Genomic DNA, 21,535 nt, shown 5'->3' with positions numbered 1-21,535 from the left:
AATGTCATAATCTAACCAAATTTCTACCCTAAACAGACCACCAGGATTTTCACCCAAGAATCTGGGTGGCCTTCAACTTCACCATCTCATTCAACTCCTCCTGGTTTGTGTTCATGACCATCCCCACTAGCCAGAACCAAACCAGTCGGTTGCAGCCTAGACCTATTAATCGAAATTTTGTTTTCATTTCTCAGTCTCAGCAGCATGGTTCAAAGTATAGAATGCCCAATTCAGAGAGGCAATATTCTTGGATTGAAATTGTGTATCGCACCCTTTTTGATACTAGCTCAGTGGTAGTGCAGCTGCAGGCCATCGGTAACACTTGCTAAATGGTAAATCCAGCCCACCATCACTGCAATTAGAAAATAATTGAGACAGGAAGCTTCTTAGTATACTATATTATTATTACCACAGGCATTGCATCTGCTAAGCACCATGGAATAACCTATGAACGATCTAATTCTTTATTGAACACAAAAACAATCCATAGAGACCCATTTATCCAATGAACCAAAGCGCCACGAAATGTTAGGATCCTCAAACCGTTCACTAAACAAGTTACAAATAGACAAAGAATCCCACAAGAAATTTAAAACAAAAAAGAAATGATCATAAAACTCCCAAAAATTACATTTGACCTTGGGAATATTATTCTAGTATCTCAACATAAAAACTGTCTTTCAGAAAGTTAAAAAAGAGCAACATGAATAAGCTCCGGCTACAACTTTATTCTTGCAATTGGCAAGTTGACTTGGGCAAAATTAGCCTTCCAGTGCCGAAGCTCCAGATATAATCTCAATCAGTTCTGTAGTAATGGATGCTTGGCGTGTCCTATTATTAGACAATACCACAAAAAGGAGGAGATGATCAGTCACTGTGCACATATAATACACAAAGAAGGAAAGACAGAATGTGGAATACTGAGTCTATAAGGGATGCAACTTGGGCGTCTTGGGCCCGGTTGGGTTGAATTAGTTAAATTTTTTAACATCCTAACCCAAGCCCAATGTAACTGAAATTCTTCAAATTGGGCAACCTGACTTGCAGCCCTAAGTTGTGGCCTTTGATATGATCTATGCCTCTATGGTACTGAAAAAACTTTTGCATGCTCTGAATTTAAGAATTGTGAAGTTTTGTTTTGTAGTATACCCAAATTCATGTTGGTCATCCTTTTTCGAGTCAGGATCTGCTAGTAACAAAACAATGCTAGGTGTGCTGATGACAGGTGGCACAAAACTATGATGTGCCTAGCACAGCTTTGTTACTAGCAGATCCAAACTCTTTTTCTCTACTAGGTGATATGACACGACGGCATGTTTACACACACACACACACACACAGAGAGAGAGACCTGTTATAAGTAAGTGTAAGGCGATCAAGCATTTCACCAGCATTTCTACTTGAACTATCCATAGCAGACATCCTTGCTCCTTGTTCACTACATGCATTCTCCAATACCGCATTGAACAAAACCTGCCATAGTGTGGACTTCAGAAAACTATACAAGAAATGATGCAATGATGTAGCAGATAGAGTTTGAATAAGATGAAAAGTGATATTAAGAAATAAGTATATGATGCGACTCAGACCGATAGCTTGTTTTAGCTTTTAAGTTTTAAATAGGACCACACCTCAAAACATTGGCAGTAGAACCAATTGCTCAACATTACACATTTCTACAAGCAGTAATCGTTCGATACATGCAATAGATCATATCCAGGGTTAAAAAGATTGTTACACTACAGGGCTGATAAAAAAACAAAACAAAAAAAGAAAAAGGTTGTTACACTACAGGCTTCATAAACATGCTGCATCTCACTCTTTAGCAATGAGCTCCATCCTAATGTATTTTCAGCAGCACTAATTGTACAAAAGAGAGATGTTATTATTTATTAACAGCATCTATGGTTCAAAACATAAAACAGTTCATACCGGAAACCAAAAGAAAATGTTCATGTAATGGCCAATTATTCACACCAGCACAGAGAATAAAAAAAAAAGAGAAAAATACATAATATTTTTCTAAAAGGGCAAGGACTTACACATGAAAACTGGAATTCAGCAAGATTTTGAAGAATTTCGCCTTTTGTCTCACCACCTTCTATTTCATAGGAGTCAAGGTCACCAAGTTTCCCTCCAGCTTCAGCCTCCCTCTCGACAACCTGAATTCAAAGATTTGTTGAATAATATCATGGAATTTGCAATTATATTTCTAATATTAGCATGGACATTACTATAAAAATCAGTTCACCTCAGGAGATAGTACAGTTGCCACTGTTGGAACAAAAGAGACAACTGAATGGAATTTGTTGAAGACAATCCTTAAAACATCATACTCAACATTCTTTAATATATCATCTGCAAGAACTGAAACCTGTAAAGGATGACAATTTGAATTATTCATGAGAGTGTGAGACAATAGGTAATATACATTTTTTATCAATAACAAAATATTTTTATTAAATTAAAAGAAGCTCATTAAATAATATTTGTTCCCATTGTTATTCACACATACATGCATACACACAGATATTCACACATGCATAGAGGCAAAGGAGGAAAAGGAAGGGGAATTGTTTGTGTGTACGTGTAGAGAGAGGGGAGAGGGAAGGAGAGAGATGTGTCTAGAGATGCTTTCTCAAAATCGATGATAATCCATTTCTAAACTTGATCTCCAGAGGAATAAGGTGATCAACCTAGAAAATGGAAACTATAGCCTATGCATATAAAATGCAATGAGAAAGACTCAGAAGTATCTTTTTCAACCTGCAAAGCCAACCTATCACACAGTGCATGACACCTTGCATGATCACTCTTGAACACAAGGGAGAGAAAATCTGAGAGTTAGCATCTCTATTGCAAAAGCGTTAATCAGCCTCTCCCCCTTGTCCAGAGAAAGCAAAGTCTTACCAGCTGTGAATAACCCAAGAAATGCCTCAAATATCTGAAGAGACAGGATTTCCAAAGAATAAATTGAAGCTTAAGCTTGCAAGTAAGCAGCTTATGAAATAGATGGCCTCCACTGTGAATGGATTGGATGTGGCTACCTGAAGCTAATATCCCGCAATAGAACCAGTGGCGATACCCCAGCATATATTTGCAATCAAAAACTAAAATGTGTTTAAGGGAAATCTTCAAAAGTATCAACAATGCCTTGTAACAAGTGCACACGAAACAGACGACTCACAAGTTTTTTTTCCTATCCAAAACCTCAAATTCTTCAAGGGAAAGGAAACATCTCCATGTCATTTTTTCTCTTCTGCTTGTAAGGGTAATGTATTAACATCTCAAAGTCTTAATCATATAGTGCAGGCGGATCCCAAACCACATCATAAAATAAATCCAGATTGAGGAACTAAAATCACAATGGAGTAAGCTAAAACACTAATTCAATGGATCTCAAGTAGTCTGTCTTCTGGTTTTTAGAAGACTGCTACTGGAAAGAGAAATTGAAGAATACCTCAACCCGTTTGACAAGGTGACTTAAGTGAAGTTTTTTTCTTTTTTTGAGAAAATACTGAAGTGAAGATTAATCCAGAAGAAACTGATTATAGATGGTGAAAAGGGTGTCAGACAACAGATTTACTGTCAAGTCCTCTTGTGAAATTCTAATCAGAAACCAAGTGGTGCAGGTGGATCCTTGTAAGGTCTGGGGTAATCCTTTTCCACCAAATGTTGAAACTTTTGCTTGGATGTTGTTAATGTGTCCTGACACTTTTTTTAAACACCTTAAATCAAGAGGCTTTCATAATCAGTGCATCATGAGTAGCTGTGATCCATCATGGCATCATCCATTTTGTAGCTGAAAGGTCTCTGGTTTCTTGTGGTCTTTCTTCTTCAGCTTTTCAGAAGACTTTTGGTTGTTCCTTTAGTCTCACCTTTTCTTGTTGTCCATCAATTCCAGATGGAAAGAAAAGACAAAGTCATTATGGAGTATGGTTGCATTTGCAGTTTTTTAGGGCATCTAGAGGGAGAGAAATAGAAAACTTTTGAAGACAAGTTTAGAAGTGTCATGGATAAATATTTGTTCTTCATTTTTGGATTGGTCCAAAGGAACACAAGATTATTTAGTTTGTGATTTGCTCTTCTTATTGGGTTCTGCTGATATGATTGAACATATACGTATTTTGGCAAAAAAAACTCTTCTCCTGCTCTTACTCTTTTCATTTTTTATTTTCTTGACAAGTTCTGTACTCTTTTTTATTTTAATAACCTTTTTAATCATTATTGAAAATGCTACCTATGGAATACAGTACAGATAAAATGCACCAGATAGATTTCTTTCTCCCTCAAGATAAGCTACTTATATATGTATTTACACCAAATAAATTTCTATACACACATGTGTGCAAGTGTGTTCTAATACCAAAGCTCTTACTACAATCTATAATTCCTTGATTTATACCACCATTCCATTCTGTTTAGTGTCATATCTATAATTCCTTGAGTTGTGCCATATCCAAAATAAAATAAAATAATACTTCACATGAAAAAATAGTGGCACGTGAGAAGAGAATTAACCTGTGTGTAGTTCAATGGGTTCTTCTGCAGCTCAGTTATGGATATCTCGATATCTTTCTTTGAGTCACGTACAAGTTGAGCCTTTGCCTTTTCACCCAAAATAACATATTTTGTCTCCTTATCAGGACCTGATTTCAGTAGACCAGAAGTAAAAGTTTGTAAAGGTTTCATTATTTTTGCTGGAATTACAAGAAACAAGCAAAAAAGAAAAACTGATAGCACAGCGGCTCCCATGTGGTACCAGAATTCAACTTGCGAACAGCCTTGCTGATTTTGACTGATGTAGAGTTGATTCCACCACAAAGACCTTTGTCAGAGGAAATAGTAACAATAACATTCTTCTTAACATCAACACCTAGCATTACAAAGAATCAAATATAACACAGTTTAAGCAATATTATAAAAAGTATGGAATGAAGAAAGTGAAAGTGATCCAGTGGTAAACAAGCAACAATTATGGCTCTAAACTCTAAATCCAGCAAAGAAAATATATGCAAACAACAAGAATTGTTTTGTCTTGTTTGGTTGGGAGGGGGGGGTTGGTAAATGAAAAAAAATTAAACAAAAAGATAGTGGGAAAAAGGCACAGTCAATGAGAAGAAACAGAAAGTAAATAAATTAATTATTGATAAAAAAAGTAAATAAATTAAGCAAACAATACTAGTGTCATCCTGCCACTTCCTAGAGCATAGACTAGTTAGTATTAGCATATCTCAGGATACAAAAGAACAAGATTTTTGTAAATAAAGCCAAATTACGGACTACTTATATAATATTAGAAAATCTATGTGAAACTTTATATTTTCAGGACAATCATACATTGGAATAATTGTTTCTGTGACAAGACATGTCCAATCTCAAGGTCTCAAAATCTTTTCTTTATCAGCAAAAACAGAATTTATTTATTGATTAGATTAAAAAAAGCATATACAACAAGAAGTTGTGGGCAGAAAAAGAAGCCCAAAAGAAAAAAAAAAAAAACCCATTAATTACAAACCAGCCCAGGACATAGATTGTCTTTGAATCCCTTGTTTACAAACCAGCCCAGAGCGTCAAGGTCTCAAAATCTTCTAGATCCTAATGGAGAGTTAAAGCTTTGGCCTTTTCCTTGATAATAAGGTTAAAGAGGGGGGGGGGGGGGGGGAGAGAGAGAAGGAGCCTACCATGCAACCATCTGATGACCAACGAATCTTCTTCTTCAACTGCCCCTCTCTCTATCTCTCATATTACCATTACATGTATAATATGTATGTTCTATGCCCTAATATTCTGATCTTAAGGCTTTGGATTTCATCATTATGTCAACAGTCAAACTGGTGACCCATCCTAGAAAGAAAACCAGGTTAGTCTCCAGTTCAGTTTCTAAAACATTGTTATTGTCCAAATTCTGTAAATGATAAAGAATATTCAGCACTAAAAAGCCCTTTCCACATTCCCCCTGAATCCCTGACAGAATAACTAGGAGCAAAGCAACCATAAAATTCTTGAAAGGAAGGGGAAAAAAATAATTAAGCCCTGTTTTTTTCAGCCACACTCACCAGCTACATCCTATAATCTTTTTTATCAATATTTTGATCACCTTTTCTTAATCTTTCACGAAGCTTTGTTCATTTGCAAGGTCTAGACAATATGTGGCTCTGTTGGCAAAGCATATGAGCAACTTCAACCACTAGAGACCAAAGGTCATTACATGAAATAGATAAAACAAGTATGAAAAGTATGGAGACAGAACATTAACATGTAAAACTACACTATATCTTATAAAGAAGCGGCAGTGATAAGTGAACTTGACCATAGAACATAAATTGTGAAAGGTAACTAATAAACTAGGAGTATCCCCAAGAACTTGACCATAAAACATACTAGTATCTCCGGTTTTCTTCTTAATGAAATTTTAAATTATTTATCAAAAAACTAATAAACATACTAGGAGTATCCCCAAGAAGTGCAGTAAATGGCTGCCACAGGCCACGTGAATTTTCTGCTCTGACTTGAATTGCTCGTAGCTTGGAAGCTGCAACCATTTTCATTGCCTTTGTGATTTTCTGAATATTTTTCACACTCTTCATCCGATTTCTAACTGCATTTTAGGATAAAGACATAAAATGATTCATTCAATCAATAAATTATACTTACTGGGGAAAAAACAGTCCAACCCCACAAGGAAAAATCAAGCAGGAGAATGGTTCCTACCTACTTGAGTTGAAATAGAACGTGCACCCTGGGGGACCAAATCCCTACACATTCCAATTTTCAGTTAGTTAACCAAAACAGAAAACAAGGAAACTCAAGAATTTGCGGTCAATAAATGTAGAGGAAAACAATTATCGTGCTGTATACCAACAAAGCCTTAATGCAATGAAGTGGTTATAAATTCATCAGAAACTCCAGCTGTGACGTATAAGTGTTAGCGATACAAACATGTTATATAGGTTTTTATTGCATAATACACTACTTGCCTGTCTATGCATAATGAAATATTATTTGCAGAGTTCTTCTGAGCACCATTCCTTGGGAAATTGATTCCCACCCATTGACGGATTAGCTTGGAAATCTTAGATGGACTTCAGAAGATGTTGGATGTCATAATGTGATTAATGGCATTGATATGTGATTTTTGTTTTGTAAATCGTAATCCATCAGATAGGCGACCATGACCACATTATGGTAGTTATGAATAAGAGAATTGTAAGTCTTTTTTCCAAGTATTCCTTCTAAAAATCGAAAAAAACGTCTCTACAGTACTCAAAGGTAACAGCAATGCCGCACATGTCTGTTGCTGCCAAGGTAAATTGGATTAAAAATTCGTTTTAGGAACCCTCTTACACCGAAACAATGCATTCCAAACTTCAATTTGTGAAGCCAAATTTTCCTTATATTAATATCGGTATGAAATAATTTTACCTTTTCTCTTTCATTTAATTTAACTTCTGTCTAAACGCATTTCTATCAATACCCTGAACAAAAGAGAGGAAGAAACGACTTGATGGAGAGAGAGAGGGGGGGGGATGGAGGAAGGGTGAGGGAAGGAGGGTAAACAACGACAATGACGATTAACGACACCCAATAATAACAGTTAAAGGTGTCAGTGACAAAAGAGCTATATATTTGCAATGAGCTTATAAATAAAAATAGTTAGTAGATATGTAAAGATCGAAGAGGCCATAATCGTAATCGCAGTCAATGAAACCGAATCAAATCAGGTGAGTGGCATCTTACTCGGAAGGAATCGAAGATCGAGCAGCATTAATAGAATTAGGGGAGATCAGAGGGATGAAGCCTCTGCCCTCACGTCTTAGCGTAGCCATCGCCATGGTTGATCACAATATTTTTCCTTCTGAACTTCGCAGCTCTCCTACTTCTGAACCTCGCGCTCTCCCTCTTCTGTCGAACGCAGGGAACCCTGTGGCCTTGGTATGAGAAAATAATTTAGACTGCAACTCCAGTGGAGTTGGATCGGGTTCACCAAAAAAAAAAAAAGATCGGGTTGAGGACCTGAGGTCAACTCTGGCCAAGCCAAATGTGTCTAACCCTAACCCGACCATCTTCAACGCCAACCCTGGCCAAGCCTTGTCAGGATCGGACATAAGGCTGCAATCGAATGGAGCTAGTGACAGGAGTACGGCCCGAACATGCTTTTCAAAATCGGACCGGACAGGATCAGACGGTCAAACCAGAATAATCGGAAACTTGTCAGGTGACTGGTTTCGTTTTACCCTAGAAGTGTAATTTCGCTAAAAAATATTGATTTGGTCAACAAACCGTTGACCTGGGGCAGTCGCCATTTTTATTTTATTTTTATTTTTTTGTCAGGATGGTCTGTCTATTCAATTCCAATGGTTAGACCATTTTGACTCGGGAATCAAACCCTTGACCGGTTCATTGTTCAGTTTAGTTTTAAAAACCTTAGGCCCGAATGCTGAAGATGTGGGAAATGGAACCTTTGGATGCTTCTGCATTCAAAGAATGGAATCCCAGCATGCGAGCTCCCAGTGCATGCATGTCAATTCCTCGCTCGCTCGGTAGGCTTTATTAGCTGAAGATACTAAACTTGGAAAATGATTACGTAATTCTGTAAATGGGGAGATTTCCCAGTGCAAAGTTGTAAGGGACTATGTGAATAGTGTGAGCAATGAAGCTAATTTCTATAGGAACCAAGCAGATAACTAATGAATTGGTGGTTGTACTGAATTTTACACAAAGAATCGTACAACATAAAAGTTAAAGCTATTAGGTGACATCTTGAATATGTTTTTATTCTCTAGAATTGCCCCCTCACGGGAAAGCCTATTATTGGAATTGGAATCAGAATGGTTTATTCCCATTGTCTATTTGGTTTAGACAAGAATGGGAATGAGAATTGGATTAAACATGAATGGGAATGAGAATTGGATTAAACATGAATGGGATTTCATTCCCAAGGGAGGGGAAGGGAATGGCCATTATAGCAGGAATGTAAATGGGATTCCGATTCCGCCCAACCAAACAATTCGAATCGGAATAGTCCATTCCAATTCCAGTTCTAGACTCCCATTCCCATGAACCAATTGGGGCCTTAGTCAAATAGGCTCTGATATGATCTCAAAGAACCATTCAACCTAAAGTCCTCATTCTCTTTTTGGTAAGTTATTTATCCAGGTAAATGCACTTATCCAGTTAAGTGTTTATTAGGAAAGATTACCTAAGTAAGTGCATTTACCCATGTTCTTTTATTTCCCAAGTAAATAAAGCTGTGGTTATTTTAACCATAAAAAATTATTATTAAAAGGGACATTTCTGTCCCATCCAAGTATTAGGAAAGATTACCTAAGTAAGTGATCACCAGGAAAATAAACTTTTCATAGTATGAAAAAAGAACATGGGTTTCTTGGTCAATGGGAATCAAAATCTCATTGACCAACTCCCCCCCCCCCCCCCCTCTCAAAATATAAAAAAAGAACACCCCCAAAAGCTTAAGCTGTTAGGTGAGATCCTGAAATAGGTTTTCATTTTTCAACAAATCTTGATACAACATCCATCATTTGGGTTGTGCTTTTGATATCTCCCAAATAAAAGTTATAAACTTAGAACCATGACTCAACCAAAAGGCAAGGCAGATTAAGACAAGTGATCACCTGAAAAAACAAGAACATATCGACGGTACTCCTATTTGATGATCATGATAGTGAAGCCGTGTTGCTCTAAGGTTCAAATGATCCTAAGGTTCAAATGATCACCACCATTCTTCAAACTCCCCACCACCTTGCGGTGCTAATGGGTTGAGAAGGGAGAAAATAGAAATATAAATTCAGGGTCTGTTTGGTTTGCAATCGAAATTAGAATAGTCCATTCCCATAGTGTATTTGATTCAGACAGAAATGAGAATAGAAATGGGAGTCAACAGGAATAGGATTTCATTCCCAAGGGAAGAGCATGCATGGAATGGCCATCCCCTCAAATGGAGGAATGCCATTCCAGCAAGAATGAGAATGAGATTCCTTTTCTATCCAACCAAACAGTTAAAATTGGAATAATTCAGTCCAATTCCGATTCTAGACCCCTGTTCCTACAAACCAAATGGGCCTCAGATCTAAACGGGTTAATAGAGCAAACTACTGAAATTTTTGTTGTAGAAAAGTATAGACAGTAAATTCAGTAATGGAGACCAAGTCCAACAAAGTGATGAAGTCTCTTTATATGTCAACATGATGGCGATGCTTCATATCGAATGCAGATGACTTTCACGTTCAGTCCATGGTAGCGGGTGACCTTCACCGTTGCAAAATATGATGTAATGATATAGCTTCTTTACCCCCGTAGCACGCGATGAGTACAAAAGTTTGTATTCTTTTTTTTTTTGTGTAAAATTTGCTCTCTTTTTTTAGGCAAACTTGTTAGAAAATACAGTTTTCTGCTCATTTAGGATATGAACATCGATCAATCCCAACCAAATGTATATGTACAAAACTGAACTAGATTGTATATTTGAACCAATTTTGTGTTTGCATTGCAAACAAATGCAACATTGAGTATGAAATTTGCATCTATTTTTTTTTTCAAAGCAAATTTTTCTTCAGTTTTGATCTCAACAAAATCTCTATATAAAAACATATTCTCACCAAATACATGCAAAACTAAATAAGCGTATACATTCACTTCCGTTCACCATTTTGCACTATTACCAAATGCAATCTTAGAAAGCAAAATGATGTAATCTCCACTTTGATAAACAATAGTGGTGAGCGGAGAAAGGTTATTTATTTAGGATAACAATATGAGGCAAGATAAAATGATCCATTGGGGGTGGGGGTGTTATCCAAATCCAATGAAAATATGATTGGATTTGAATTCAGATTGGATCATAATCCGATGTATTTGCACCTCTATTTATACAAGGGAATCAAAGTAGGAAGAAGGTGATGCAAAGTTTGATGCAAAATTTGCACTATCAATAGATGCAAGTAAGATTAAAAAAAAAAAAAAGTTCAGATTTTGTATCAGGTAAAGATGCAAATCAGTCGTGAACAAATGCAAAAATGGAGCTAGCCGAGTACACACACAAAAAAAAAAAAATAAATAACTTTTTGGAGAAATTTCCACTTTACTTCACCTCGCAAAATTTTAGTTGATTTTTGTTTTATTATCTAAAACCCTCATTTATGATACAATACATAATATTCTCCCCCTATCACTATTTTCAACTGTACAAACAAGAAATCTAAAAATTCTTCAAAATTTATACCTGATTCAAATTTACACTACAACCAAACAGAGCAGTGAGAATAAATTTAGACAACCAAACAATACCTTATTGACAAAAATGATTTAACGTCCGGTCTATCCTATAACATTGATCCGAAAATTAACAAATGAAATTTGGGTTTTTTCGCTAATTAATAAAATTTGGATTGATTGAAAAAAAAATGGATTAAGGTATATCCAAATCAATCCCTTAAACGAGTTCAAATTTGTTCATTACAGAGCGCTCGCCTCACACCAATCTCACAAATCCCTTGAAACCGTACATCAGAGACATCTCCCAATGCAAGACAGTAACATGCTGTGCGTTTGGTGTCGCGTTTTGTGAGGAGAAAATCGATTGTTTGCGGTAGAAAATTCATTAATATAAAACTCAATAGATGGGTTTAAAATTTTAGTGGATTGTTGTTATTTTTGGTTTTTGATATAACCCTTACATTGAAAATAAATGAATACAAATTTGGACTAGAACAAAATTTTAGACCAGTTCATATTTATGCTGAAAACAAACACGGGCAAATGCAAAACAACAGTAGTATTTTAGGTCGATTTACATTTTACACTTAAAACAAACGTAGCCACATCCCTCTTTGTATTTGTGAAGATGTGAGGATCACTCTCGAAGGAGCAATATGGACTCTCGACTCCTTAAACATGGTTTCTAAAATTTGTCATTAGAGGTGTAAAGTAGGCCATGCCGGGCCCGTGGACCATTATGGGCCATGTCATCCTCCTTGGTGAAAATTTCGGGAGTTGGTTTGGCACAGTCCATGGCCCAAGCCTGTGTCGTGCCACGGGCCTGTGCTGAACCAAGCTAGACTTAATGGATATCATGATATAAATAATAACGAATTTACGATTACTCAAGAAAATAAATAAATAAAGGTATAAAATAATTCAAATAGGAATTTAAGAATTTTATTTCATTTAAATTGGAATAAATAATGATATAAATTACAAAGTATACAAATATTGAAATTATGAAATATACAATGGTTGGATACTTCATACTTCATACTTCATACTTAGATGAATGAAATATGAAAATGGAATAAATTAATAAAATATAAAAAATACAATATAGTTATAAATTGAAAATACAAAATTACATTAATAGCAAATAAATTAAATAAAATTAAAACAAAATTTACAATAATTTTAAAAAAATAAAAAATTATGGGGTCATTTGTTAAAATTTAAATTTAAGAATTTTATTTCATTTAAATTTGGATAAATAATGATACAAATTACAAAGTATACAAATATTGAAATTATGAAATATACAATGGTTGGATACTTCATACTTCATACTTAGATGAATGAAATATGAAAATGGAATAAATTAATAAAATATAAAAAATACAATATAGTTACAAATTGAAAATACAAAATTACATTAATAGCAAATAAATTAAATAAAATAAAAACAAAATTTACAATAATTTGAAAACAAATAAAAAATTGTGGGGTTATTTGTTAAAATTTACAATTTAAACAAAGTTTACATATACATTATGATGAAAGCATTCACACACACTTTCATCATCTACTTCAGGTGAGAAATGAAATATCTGGTGTATGTAGTAGTATCATGCCCTCCTTTGTCTTGTAATTGTAAAGTTGTAATGTATATTCTGCATCATAATTCATAGCTGCATCTAGCCAACTCTAGTACAGTAATACCTGTAGGTCCTGCACTAAAACAACTAAACAAGACTTCGATGGAACTATAGCCTATAGACACTGGAGGGATTAGTAGATCATGGATCACATGCCATGGCAGGATTGGTGGCGATAAATGTTCTCTAACTTCTCCCAATATTTTTAAAATTTATTTTCCATCATTTTCAAAAATTTATTGAAATTGTGGATTATCTCTTATTCCTTCCCATGTCTGAGAAAATGTCTAGTCAAATGGCCAATACCACCCTTGCTACAATAACTAAAGTCTTTTCTACATTTTTGGCAAATTGTTATTTTCTCCTTCCCCTCAACATCATATATTTTTAATATTCTCCAAATCGGGCTACTAAACTTGGGGTTTTGAGAAGAACTGGCCATTTTTTTTAATTTAAAAAAATAAAATTAATTTAGTTGGACTAACTCCGAATTGCCGATTCAAAATCCCAACTTGATTTCAACAGTTAAAGCCTTTCAACGTAACAACGTCCAAGGCTCTAAGCCTCCCAAATTGCTAACTTGGAGAATCAAACAATTAGCCAATCAGACTATGAGACTATCAGAGTTCACTTAGATTGTAGAGAATGTATGAGAGACTTGGAGAGATTGAGAGACAGAGAGACCGGGAGATTGAGGGACCGAGAGAGGGAAGGAAGACTAAAGAGATGAAGAGAATAACTTAATAAGAGAATTGTTGAATGTTGATTATTGAATTGGTGTGATGAGAATAATGGTGGAGGATAGAGCTATTTATAGGAATTGAAAATAATTAAATTGCCCAAAATACCCTAAAAACTAATTGTTTTTTAGTTGTTGGGAGAGGTATTTTGGTCATTGTAAAGTTATAAGACCCCTAAACTAGTTGTTATATAATAGCTATTGGGGGGGGGGAGGCAACGACTAGTTTTTGGACGGGCCAAGCACAGCCCGCTATAGGCTCTATAGGTCAGGCCATGCTAGCACACGGGCAGCACGGGTGCCGACCCGTGGACCTCAAACCCCTGGCCCAATACGGCACGGACCATCGTATCGGGCCTGGCACGGCCCCTGGGCCGACCCGATTTACACCTCTACTTGTCATCATGTCATGACAGCACGAGCCACGTGTTAATAAATTTGACCGCACGATCATTTAACTTTCTAAGATCATCACTCTCTTTCTCTCTCTAATCCCTCCTTCATCGGTCCTCACAATATGCGAGGACAGGAAGTTCGCCACAATAAAGAAGGAAAACAGAAAGAAAGCCGTCCCCTCCGAATATAGTTACTGAAATTCAAAAGTGAAAACCCTAGGAAAGAGTAGTTTTCACTGAATCAAACTTAGAAGTTGTTGGAATGGCAGCCTCAAGTTCAAGTTCGGGTGGAGTACAAGCTTCAACATATCAACCGACCAACGGAACTCCTAAGCAGTTCTTCGGTGAGAACTCGTCATTTTCATTTCCAACTTCAACCACGGGAAATGGTTCTTCATACTCGGGGTTTCTAATTTTCAGACGAAACCTATTTGATTCTGATAGCATGTTACGAGTGGAAAATATATTTGAAGCTATATGTACTATTTCTTGGTAACCAAGCTATATGCAGTATAGCATCCGAAATTCAGTTTGAACTTGTAGTTAAGACCGAAAATCTTGTTATTTATAGCTTTCTAATTGTGTTAATGATCGTCGCATATCAGTTATATCAGCGGTAGAAGCCTCTGATTGCCATTTATTGTGATGCAGTATGGAGGGAATTCTTGTGGGGAGCCATTGCCGGGGCTTTTGGGGAAGGTATGATGCACCCAGTGGACACGATAAAGACACGAATTCAAAGCCAAGCTATGATCAGTGGATACCAGGTATACTTACACTTGGATGGAGTTTCTGATGCTATCGTTTAACTTGTTTTCTTGCAATATTGTATTGAAAAATTCAGGATAGTTTCTTACAATAGACTAGATGGTTTCTGTTCTGTCATTTAAATCTTGTTATCTGAGCTACACATTCAAATGGTCTCAATCTTCTATTTGGCGACATTTGGTAATGCCTTTTCTGATCGTCTGGGAATGATCTCGTTCTCATTAATTCATTGTGTTTTTACCTTTATTTTTATCATTATCAGAGCCAGAAGAATATATTTCAGATGGTCCGAACAGTCTGGGTAGCTGACGGATTAAGAGGTAAAGGTCCCGCCCCCCCCTAATTTGTCGTCTGATCAAATTCTCCTGATGTTATCCCAAAAGCTTGAAATTGTTTTCATTGGCCAGTAAAATAACATAAGTGCCCTCATTTTCGATTATAACAAGGGGAATTCTCAAATCTCATGCCCGAGCAACATCTTTCAGTGTCTGAAGGTGATAAGAACATGCCCCTTAGATATCAAAACCAACATCCATATTCTATACCCTTTAATTTCTAAAAGCTTCCATTGATATGATGTTTTCTTACTTTTAGTCAGTAACTTTTCATTTACATGGATTTTATACTGACTGATCATATCCACTTTACAATTAGGGGTGCAAATGGATTGGACCATGATCCGATCCGATCCAATCCTATTTTGTCGAATTTGGATCTCCCCAGTTCGGATCTTCAGATTGGATTGGATAATAGGATCCAATCATAAATCAGATCGGATTTGAATCACCCCTATCCGATCTAAGAAGATCCGATCTGATATATATGTTATTTATTTATTTATATAAACATATATAACACACACATATATGTATATGCTATTTATTTACTTATAAATATATTATTTATATTTGCATTTTTTGTAAATTTATTATATTATTTTTTTTTATAAAAGCATGTATATATATGATCAAAATAGTTGAAAAGATACTTGTATTTTTTGTGTTTCTTTATTTAATTTTTTATATTTAATTTTTCTTTTAATAATTTATTTATTTTTAAAAAATCAGATCGGATCAGATCCAAAGATCCGACAGCCTCATTGGATTTGAATTCAAATCAATGTTTACGAGATCTGATCGGATCTCCCCTTACCAGTGTCGGATCGGATTTAGATATACCCTGATTCGAATCTGATCCGATCCGTTTGCATCCCTATTTACAATGTTGCTAAATATGAAGGGGAATTGTGTTTTTGTTTTGTGCATTTATTTTCTATATTTTTTCTAAATAGAAAACATATGCAGTTATGCACCAAAATTTATATGCTTTTCCCCTACAAAAAAACATATATCTTTCATATAGGGGACATTGCTTGGTGTACTGGTAAAATCATGGGCTGGCAGGTGTAATAATGGGGGTTTGAATCTGAGAGTGGCCACTTTGTTAAAGGAAAAATAAATCCTTATCCAGCCCACCATCCCAAGATCCCAGGTAGCTGGGAGCCTGGGAACAACACTTTTATATGTAAATTCTGTTAGCAACTATCTATTTAGTACTCTGGATTATGAGCTACAAGGATTTTATTTGTTTTTCAGTAAAAATGCAGTTTTAATTTGTTAACTTATACAGTTAACTGAATCAAATGTTTTGTAGGCTTTTATAGAGGAATAGGTCCTGGGTTAACTGGATCCCTTGCAACTGGAGCCACATATTTTGGTGTCATTGAATCCACCAAAAAGTGGGTTGAGGAATTGCATCCTAACCTTGGGGGTCACTGGTCACATTTCATTGCTGGAGCAGTTGGTAAGTTTCTTGAATATTTACCTGAACCTTCACTTTGCTTCATTTTTCTCTCTTCATGGTGGTGCAATTTATTTTTCCCAATCCAAATTACCATGTGATATGCTTTTAGTTCTTTGGCTTTGGTGGTGGGTGGTTGGTATGGTATTATTACAGAATTAACACACTGACTTTTGCTTGCTGTTGGTTTATTAGTAATATCATATAATCATGTTGGAGAATTTTTTCAAATTTGCAATGAAGAAAGGAAAGTACTTCTATTTTGTAATATGCTCCTCTGTTCAGAGAGGGCAATGTTATTTGAGGTTTGTGGAAGATGTACTTTTAGTCAACCATATGAAAGGTGCTTTGAAAAGTGCAGGTGGTCAAGAATTATAGTTATTGTTAATGGTCCTCTTTGGTCATCATCCTTTTTAGTTATTGATATTATACAATCATGTAACAAAAAAATGAGTGTTGCATTTAAGGAGCAACATGTCTAAAAAATGTGTGGCAGAAATGCATATGCTGAGATGAATGAGTGAAAAAACTAGAAAGAATAGGGTCAGAAATGAAAGTTATTTGAAGGAATTTAGGAGTAGCTACAATAGGTGATAAAATGAGAGAAAGTAGACTAAGATGGTTTGGTCACATGGATAGAAGACCATCTACATTACCTGTAAGAAGAAGCAACCTGTTGCAAGTTAAAGGGGCTAGAAGGACTAGGGGCAGAGTGGCAGACCAAAAAGGAAATGGGTTGAAGTAGCAAGAAAAAGAAATGATTTAAGCGTTTATAAGTTAACAATTGATATGGCACTAAACAGAATGAAATGGCAAAACAGGATTCATGTAGCTGATCCAATATGGCACTAAACTGATGATGAACAGCCTTTTTTAATTGGTTCTCTTCCCCAAAAACTATTTTTTTAGTTATATATGTTTAGATGACACATTGAGAACCATAAAAGAGGGGAACATGGTACACCACACTGACATATGACATAGAAAAGCTAGTTACATATAATACCTGGAACTATTCTGAAGTAGCTGCCCCTGAAACAAGTTGTCCCTTCCCAATCCCTTCCCTAGCAAGTCTATTTGTTATAGCATTGACAGGTTTTGGAATCCATAAGAGTGAGCTGTTAGTTCTAGAAGCCAACAATCTAGCATCTTCAATAAAATACCAGGGGGATTGAGAACCATCAGCAATGCATAGTATCCATCCAACTATAGTATGAGAATCACATTCTACAAGTACCGGCCATCAGCACTGGATAACATCAATTGAAATCTTTATTTTATTCTTTCCAGTTTGGTGATTGGTGGGATTCCCTTTAGTGGCTTCTGCTGTTCACCGGAGCTCATGTATTGGCTAACTGCATCAACAGCTGTATTTGCCATTGGTATTTATTTAATAGACCGTGGAGGTGTTGCTTGTAAGCATTTATTATTTATTATCAGTTTATCACTTATTGAGCTAAAGTGTTCATATTGCATTTTTTTCTTCCTCTCATGTACATGCTGAATTCCTAATCAAGACTGCTGATTCTTCATACATCCTGCATATCTTACTATTTTTGTTTGGTTAGCAACAAGCTTGTTGTTTGTGTCTCTCTTCTTTTTTCATGTTTTTTGGAAGTTGTTCTATTGCTTATTTTTGAGTTCTGTATAAGTTTAAATGTGCACTCATATACCTCTATGCAATGTAGTCAAGGCAGCAAAGTGGTGACTGGTCATTCTTGTCTCCCTAGAGGAAGCATTGACTAGCCCGTGCCCGGGCAACCGGGAAAGAAGTGTTAGTTTTAAAGATAGTGATGCAATACCATGTATATCATAAATTTATCAAAAAAATACCATGTATATCCTAATAGAGACTATGTCATGCAATAAAATATATGATATGGAATCTAAAAGATTTCTACCGAAAGTAAAATCATTGCTTGGTATGGCAAAATACTTCATGTCTAAACAACCTAGTTGGTCCACTAGTCAGTAGGGGTCCTAAATACATCTGCTATTGATTTTCAATGGCTATTTTATCATTAATATCATTATTGTTGAATGCCTGCAAGACTCAATGTGTCAAATTTGTGATGTAAGTTATTGCTTGCTTCCTAGCAGTTTACATTCTTCAGAAGGCTTTGAATTTCTATATTCTTCTTTCTGTTTCAGGAGATACACTTGGATCTTTTATATATGTACCCTGTGAAGTGATAAAGCAACGTATGCAGGTCCAAGGGACAAGAAACTCTTGGAGTTCCATGGTCATTAAAGAAAATGCATGTAAGAAATCTGGAGTGCAAATGTATAGCTACTATTCTGGAATGCTTCAGGCTGGTTTTTCAATTTGGAAGGAACAGGGCATGAAAGGCCTATATGCAGGGTATATTTTTGGCAGTTGTTCCTACTGTAGTTTTACAGGATTAACCTTTCCTAGTAATGTTCAGATTAATAATTGTAGAGAAAAAGAAAATAATTAACTTAGCCTGCTGATTAATGCTGCTATGTACACAATAAGTAGGCGCTGAAGCAAGGTGACCCTCCTTGGATGCCTTGTTCTCTCTCTCTCTCCCTCCTATTTTCCTCATGATGGCTCCAGATGGATGCATGAAGGAAACATATCCTGGATATGCCATTCTGGAGTGGCAATTATTGAATACTTGATTAATCATTTTTTCATTATTATGAGGACAGATATAGATAAAATTCTAGTGCCTGATTTCTGACTATTTAGCTTCTCTTTTGGGTTGTTTTGACAGATACTGGTCCACACTTGCAAGGGATGTTCCTTTTGCTGGCCTGATGGTAATTTTCCATATTTTGACCATTTACTTCAATTTGTTCCAAGATTTTAATCAGATTTTTCCGTAATGAGTCTAATGACAAGTGATCTTGTATTGCATCATAATCTTCGTGTTCAGAAGGATGTTTCTGTAGAGACATGTAGAAGGCTAGAAGCTCTGTTATGGAAAAATAATCTTCAGGGCTGTGATCTTGATATTGAGACACTTTTATGATGAGTATGTTTCGAAAGCTGCAGTTGATCTTAATTCCCTCCATGAGAACCCTTGACTGCTACTTCACCTGAATATTTGCTCCCATCTAAGCTTGGAGGGTTAACAAGGCATCACTGGTAGAATAACTAGGATTGACAAGAAATACCAGGCTGGGCTGTGAGAGACATGATCAATTCTAGCATATACTAATGCATTTTGTTCTACCCTTCGTAGTGGAGTCAGTTGCATCCAAATTTCATGAGCTCCTTTTAGTCTTCTCCTTTATTTTCCTTCAATAACCTAAATTCCGTCAACTTTATGCCTCACTTTTATTCCATATGCCTGGAAGTCCAAGCTCCAGTTACTCTGCCAAGCTTACTGTTTGGCTTCATATTTAGGTCTGAATTAAATATCGTGTTTCAAGCTTTTTATTTATGTTACAGGTCACCTTTTATGAAGCCCTTAAAGATTTGACAGAGTATGGGAAGCAAAAATGGATGCCAAATCATTTTCATGTTAATACTTCTCTTGAGGGACTTGTATTGGGAGGTTTAGCTGGTGGTATGTCTTCTGAATGTGCTTCTTGGTTTTAAAATCTGCCAATATTGTATATCAATGGCTTGGCTCAGCATGTCAAAAGTAGTTAAAAGATAAAACGTGAATTAGAAATTCATGGTTATTTTGATTCTTACAGGTTTCAGTGCATATCTCACCACTCCTTTTGATGTTGTCAAGACAAGATTGCAAGTACAAGGATCAACAATACGGTATCACAGCTTGTCACCTTTCCCTGGATCTTCGCCCCTCCCACATCATGTATGGAAATCAAGCCACCATACACACACCCAGTTCCATCTCTCACATACACTGAAACCAACCCCATCACTCCCACACCCACAGCTAGTCCCAAAGCCATCAACCCACTTCGGTGCTTTTAAATAATGTGACATCAGTCATAATTATCTCCTGTTTTAGGAATTTCACCCATTTTCATGATTTTGAGAGAGAACTAATGTGCCAGAGCTGTATAAAATGCTTTCATAGTTTCATTAGCTCCATGCTTGATTGAGGACTTACACTTTGATGCACTATTAGGTATAACGGCTGGTTGGATGCAATTTGGAGGATTTGGAGGGCGGAAGGAATGAAAGGAATGTTCAGAGGTAGTGTCCCCAGAGTCATATGGTATATTCCAGCCTCTGCTCTCACGTTCATGGCAGTGGAGTTCCTCAGAGACCACTTTAATGGTGATTTAAATAGTAAGGATTCCCGTAAAGTTAAACATTTGTCAATAGACAAGGAGACTAACCTACAAGAAGTTTAGAAACATTCTCAGTGTCACTGCTCATTCTCCATCCAGTTTATTATGTAGATGGGTGGTTGTATCATGTGGAATTCTTGCATTCATGGCTATTTAATTTTTTTCCCAGCCATGGAGCTGATTCAATCATTCAACATAGGATAATAGGAAGCAATAGTTTAAAACAGAAGCGATTCCGCATTTTTTCGAAGTCCAATGTAGAGTGAGAGGATTGACTGTTGGCGGTATATTGTTATGCCCATTGTAGTAAAACTGTAAAACTAGACGGCTATGAGATACATTACTCTAGTTCTGGCATTTGTCCACTAATGTTTTGCCCATTTTCAGCAAATTGAAGATGTTGGGATATCATACCTTTTCACCTTTTAACTTTGTTACAGTGGATATAAGCAAATAGAGTCAGTCTAACAAATGTATCACCAAAGAATGTGAAGTAGGCATCCTCAAGGCTTAGGAAGTAAGTATTGTCTGTATTGATATGTGGTTTTTGAGGTTATGGATACATGGTATAGGTGGAAAGGCTGAAACTGGAAACTGAAATTAATTCCGATTGTTTATCTACGTTGAAGATGTTCAGATATCATACCTTTTCATGGTATCGGTCCATTCAAATTCAAGATTGTTTAATAAACTTCATTAAATTTCTTTTATCGATATAA

The 21,535-nt window shown here is 36.0% G+C and overlaps 2 protein-coding genes across 3 annotated transcripts; one reads left to right on the top strand and one right to left on the bottom strand.

The window, feature by feature from the left end:
• Positions 1 to 526: 526 nt before the first annotated feature.
• Positions 527 to 8,039, bottom strand: LOC104599179 (ATP synthase subunit gamma, mitochondrial-like). The gene is made up of 9 exons (XM_010261609.3): positions 7,741 to 8,039; positions 6,715 to 6,758; positions 6,449 to 6,601; positions 4,763 to 4,876; positions 4,522 to 4,649; positions 2,252 to 2,374; positions 2,043 to 2,162; positions 1,352 to 1,473; positions 527 to 831 (listed from the first exon to the last, which is right to left on the bottom strand). The coding sequence occupies exons 1-9, from the start codon at positions 7,833 to 7,835 to the stop codon at positions 762 to 764; spliced, it is 969 nt and encodes a 322-aa protein (XP_010259911.1). The 5' UTR covers positions 7,836 to 8,039; the 3' UTR covers positions 527 to 761.
• Positions 8,040 to 14,109: 6,070 nt separating this feature from the next.
• LOC104599169 (Mitochondrial substrate carrier family protein) lies at positions 14,110 to 21,194 on the top strand. 2 transcript variants are annotated; one of them, XM_010261588.3, is made up of 9 exons: positions 14,110 to 14,356; positions 14,664 to 14,779; positions 15,043 to 15,100; positions 16,434 to 16,583; positions 18,732 to 18,942; positions 19,319 to 19,364; positions 19,999 to 20,116; positions 20,250 to 20,322; positions 20,651 to 21,194. In XM_010261588.3, exons 1-9 carry the CDS (start codon positions 14,275 to 14,277, stop codon positions 20,877 to 20,879), a joined length of 1,083 nt encoding a protein of 360 aa, XP_010259890.1. In that variant the 5' UTR covers positions 14,110 to 14,274; the 3' UTR covers positions 20,880 to 21,194. The 2 variants fall into 2 exon arrangements, with proteins under 2 accessions (XP_010259890.1, XP_010259899.1); XM_010261597.3 differs by having other exon boundaries at positions 20,250 to 20,371.
• Positions 21,195 to 21,535: the final 341 nt, after the last annotated feature.

The sequence above is a fragment of the Nelumbo nucifera genome, chromosome 3 (assembly GCF_055504915.1).
Source record: "Nelumbo nucifera cultivar China Antique chromosome 3, China Antique-T2T, whole genome shotgun sequence".
Lineage (NCBI taxonomy): Eukaryota > Viridiplantae > Streptophyta > Magnoliopsida > Proteales > Nelumbonaceae > Nelumbo > Nelumbo nucifera.
The sequence above is the reverse complement of the archived record's forward strand: the minus strand, read 5'-3'. Positions and strand labels throughout refer to the sequence as shown.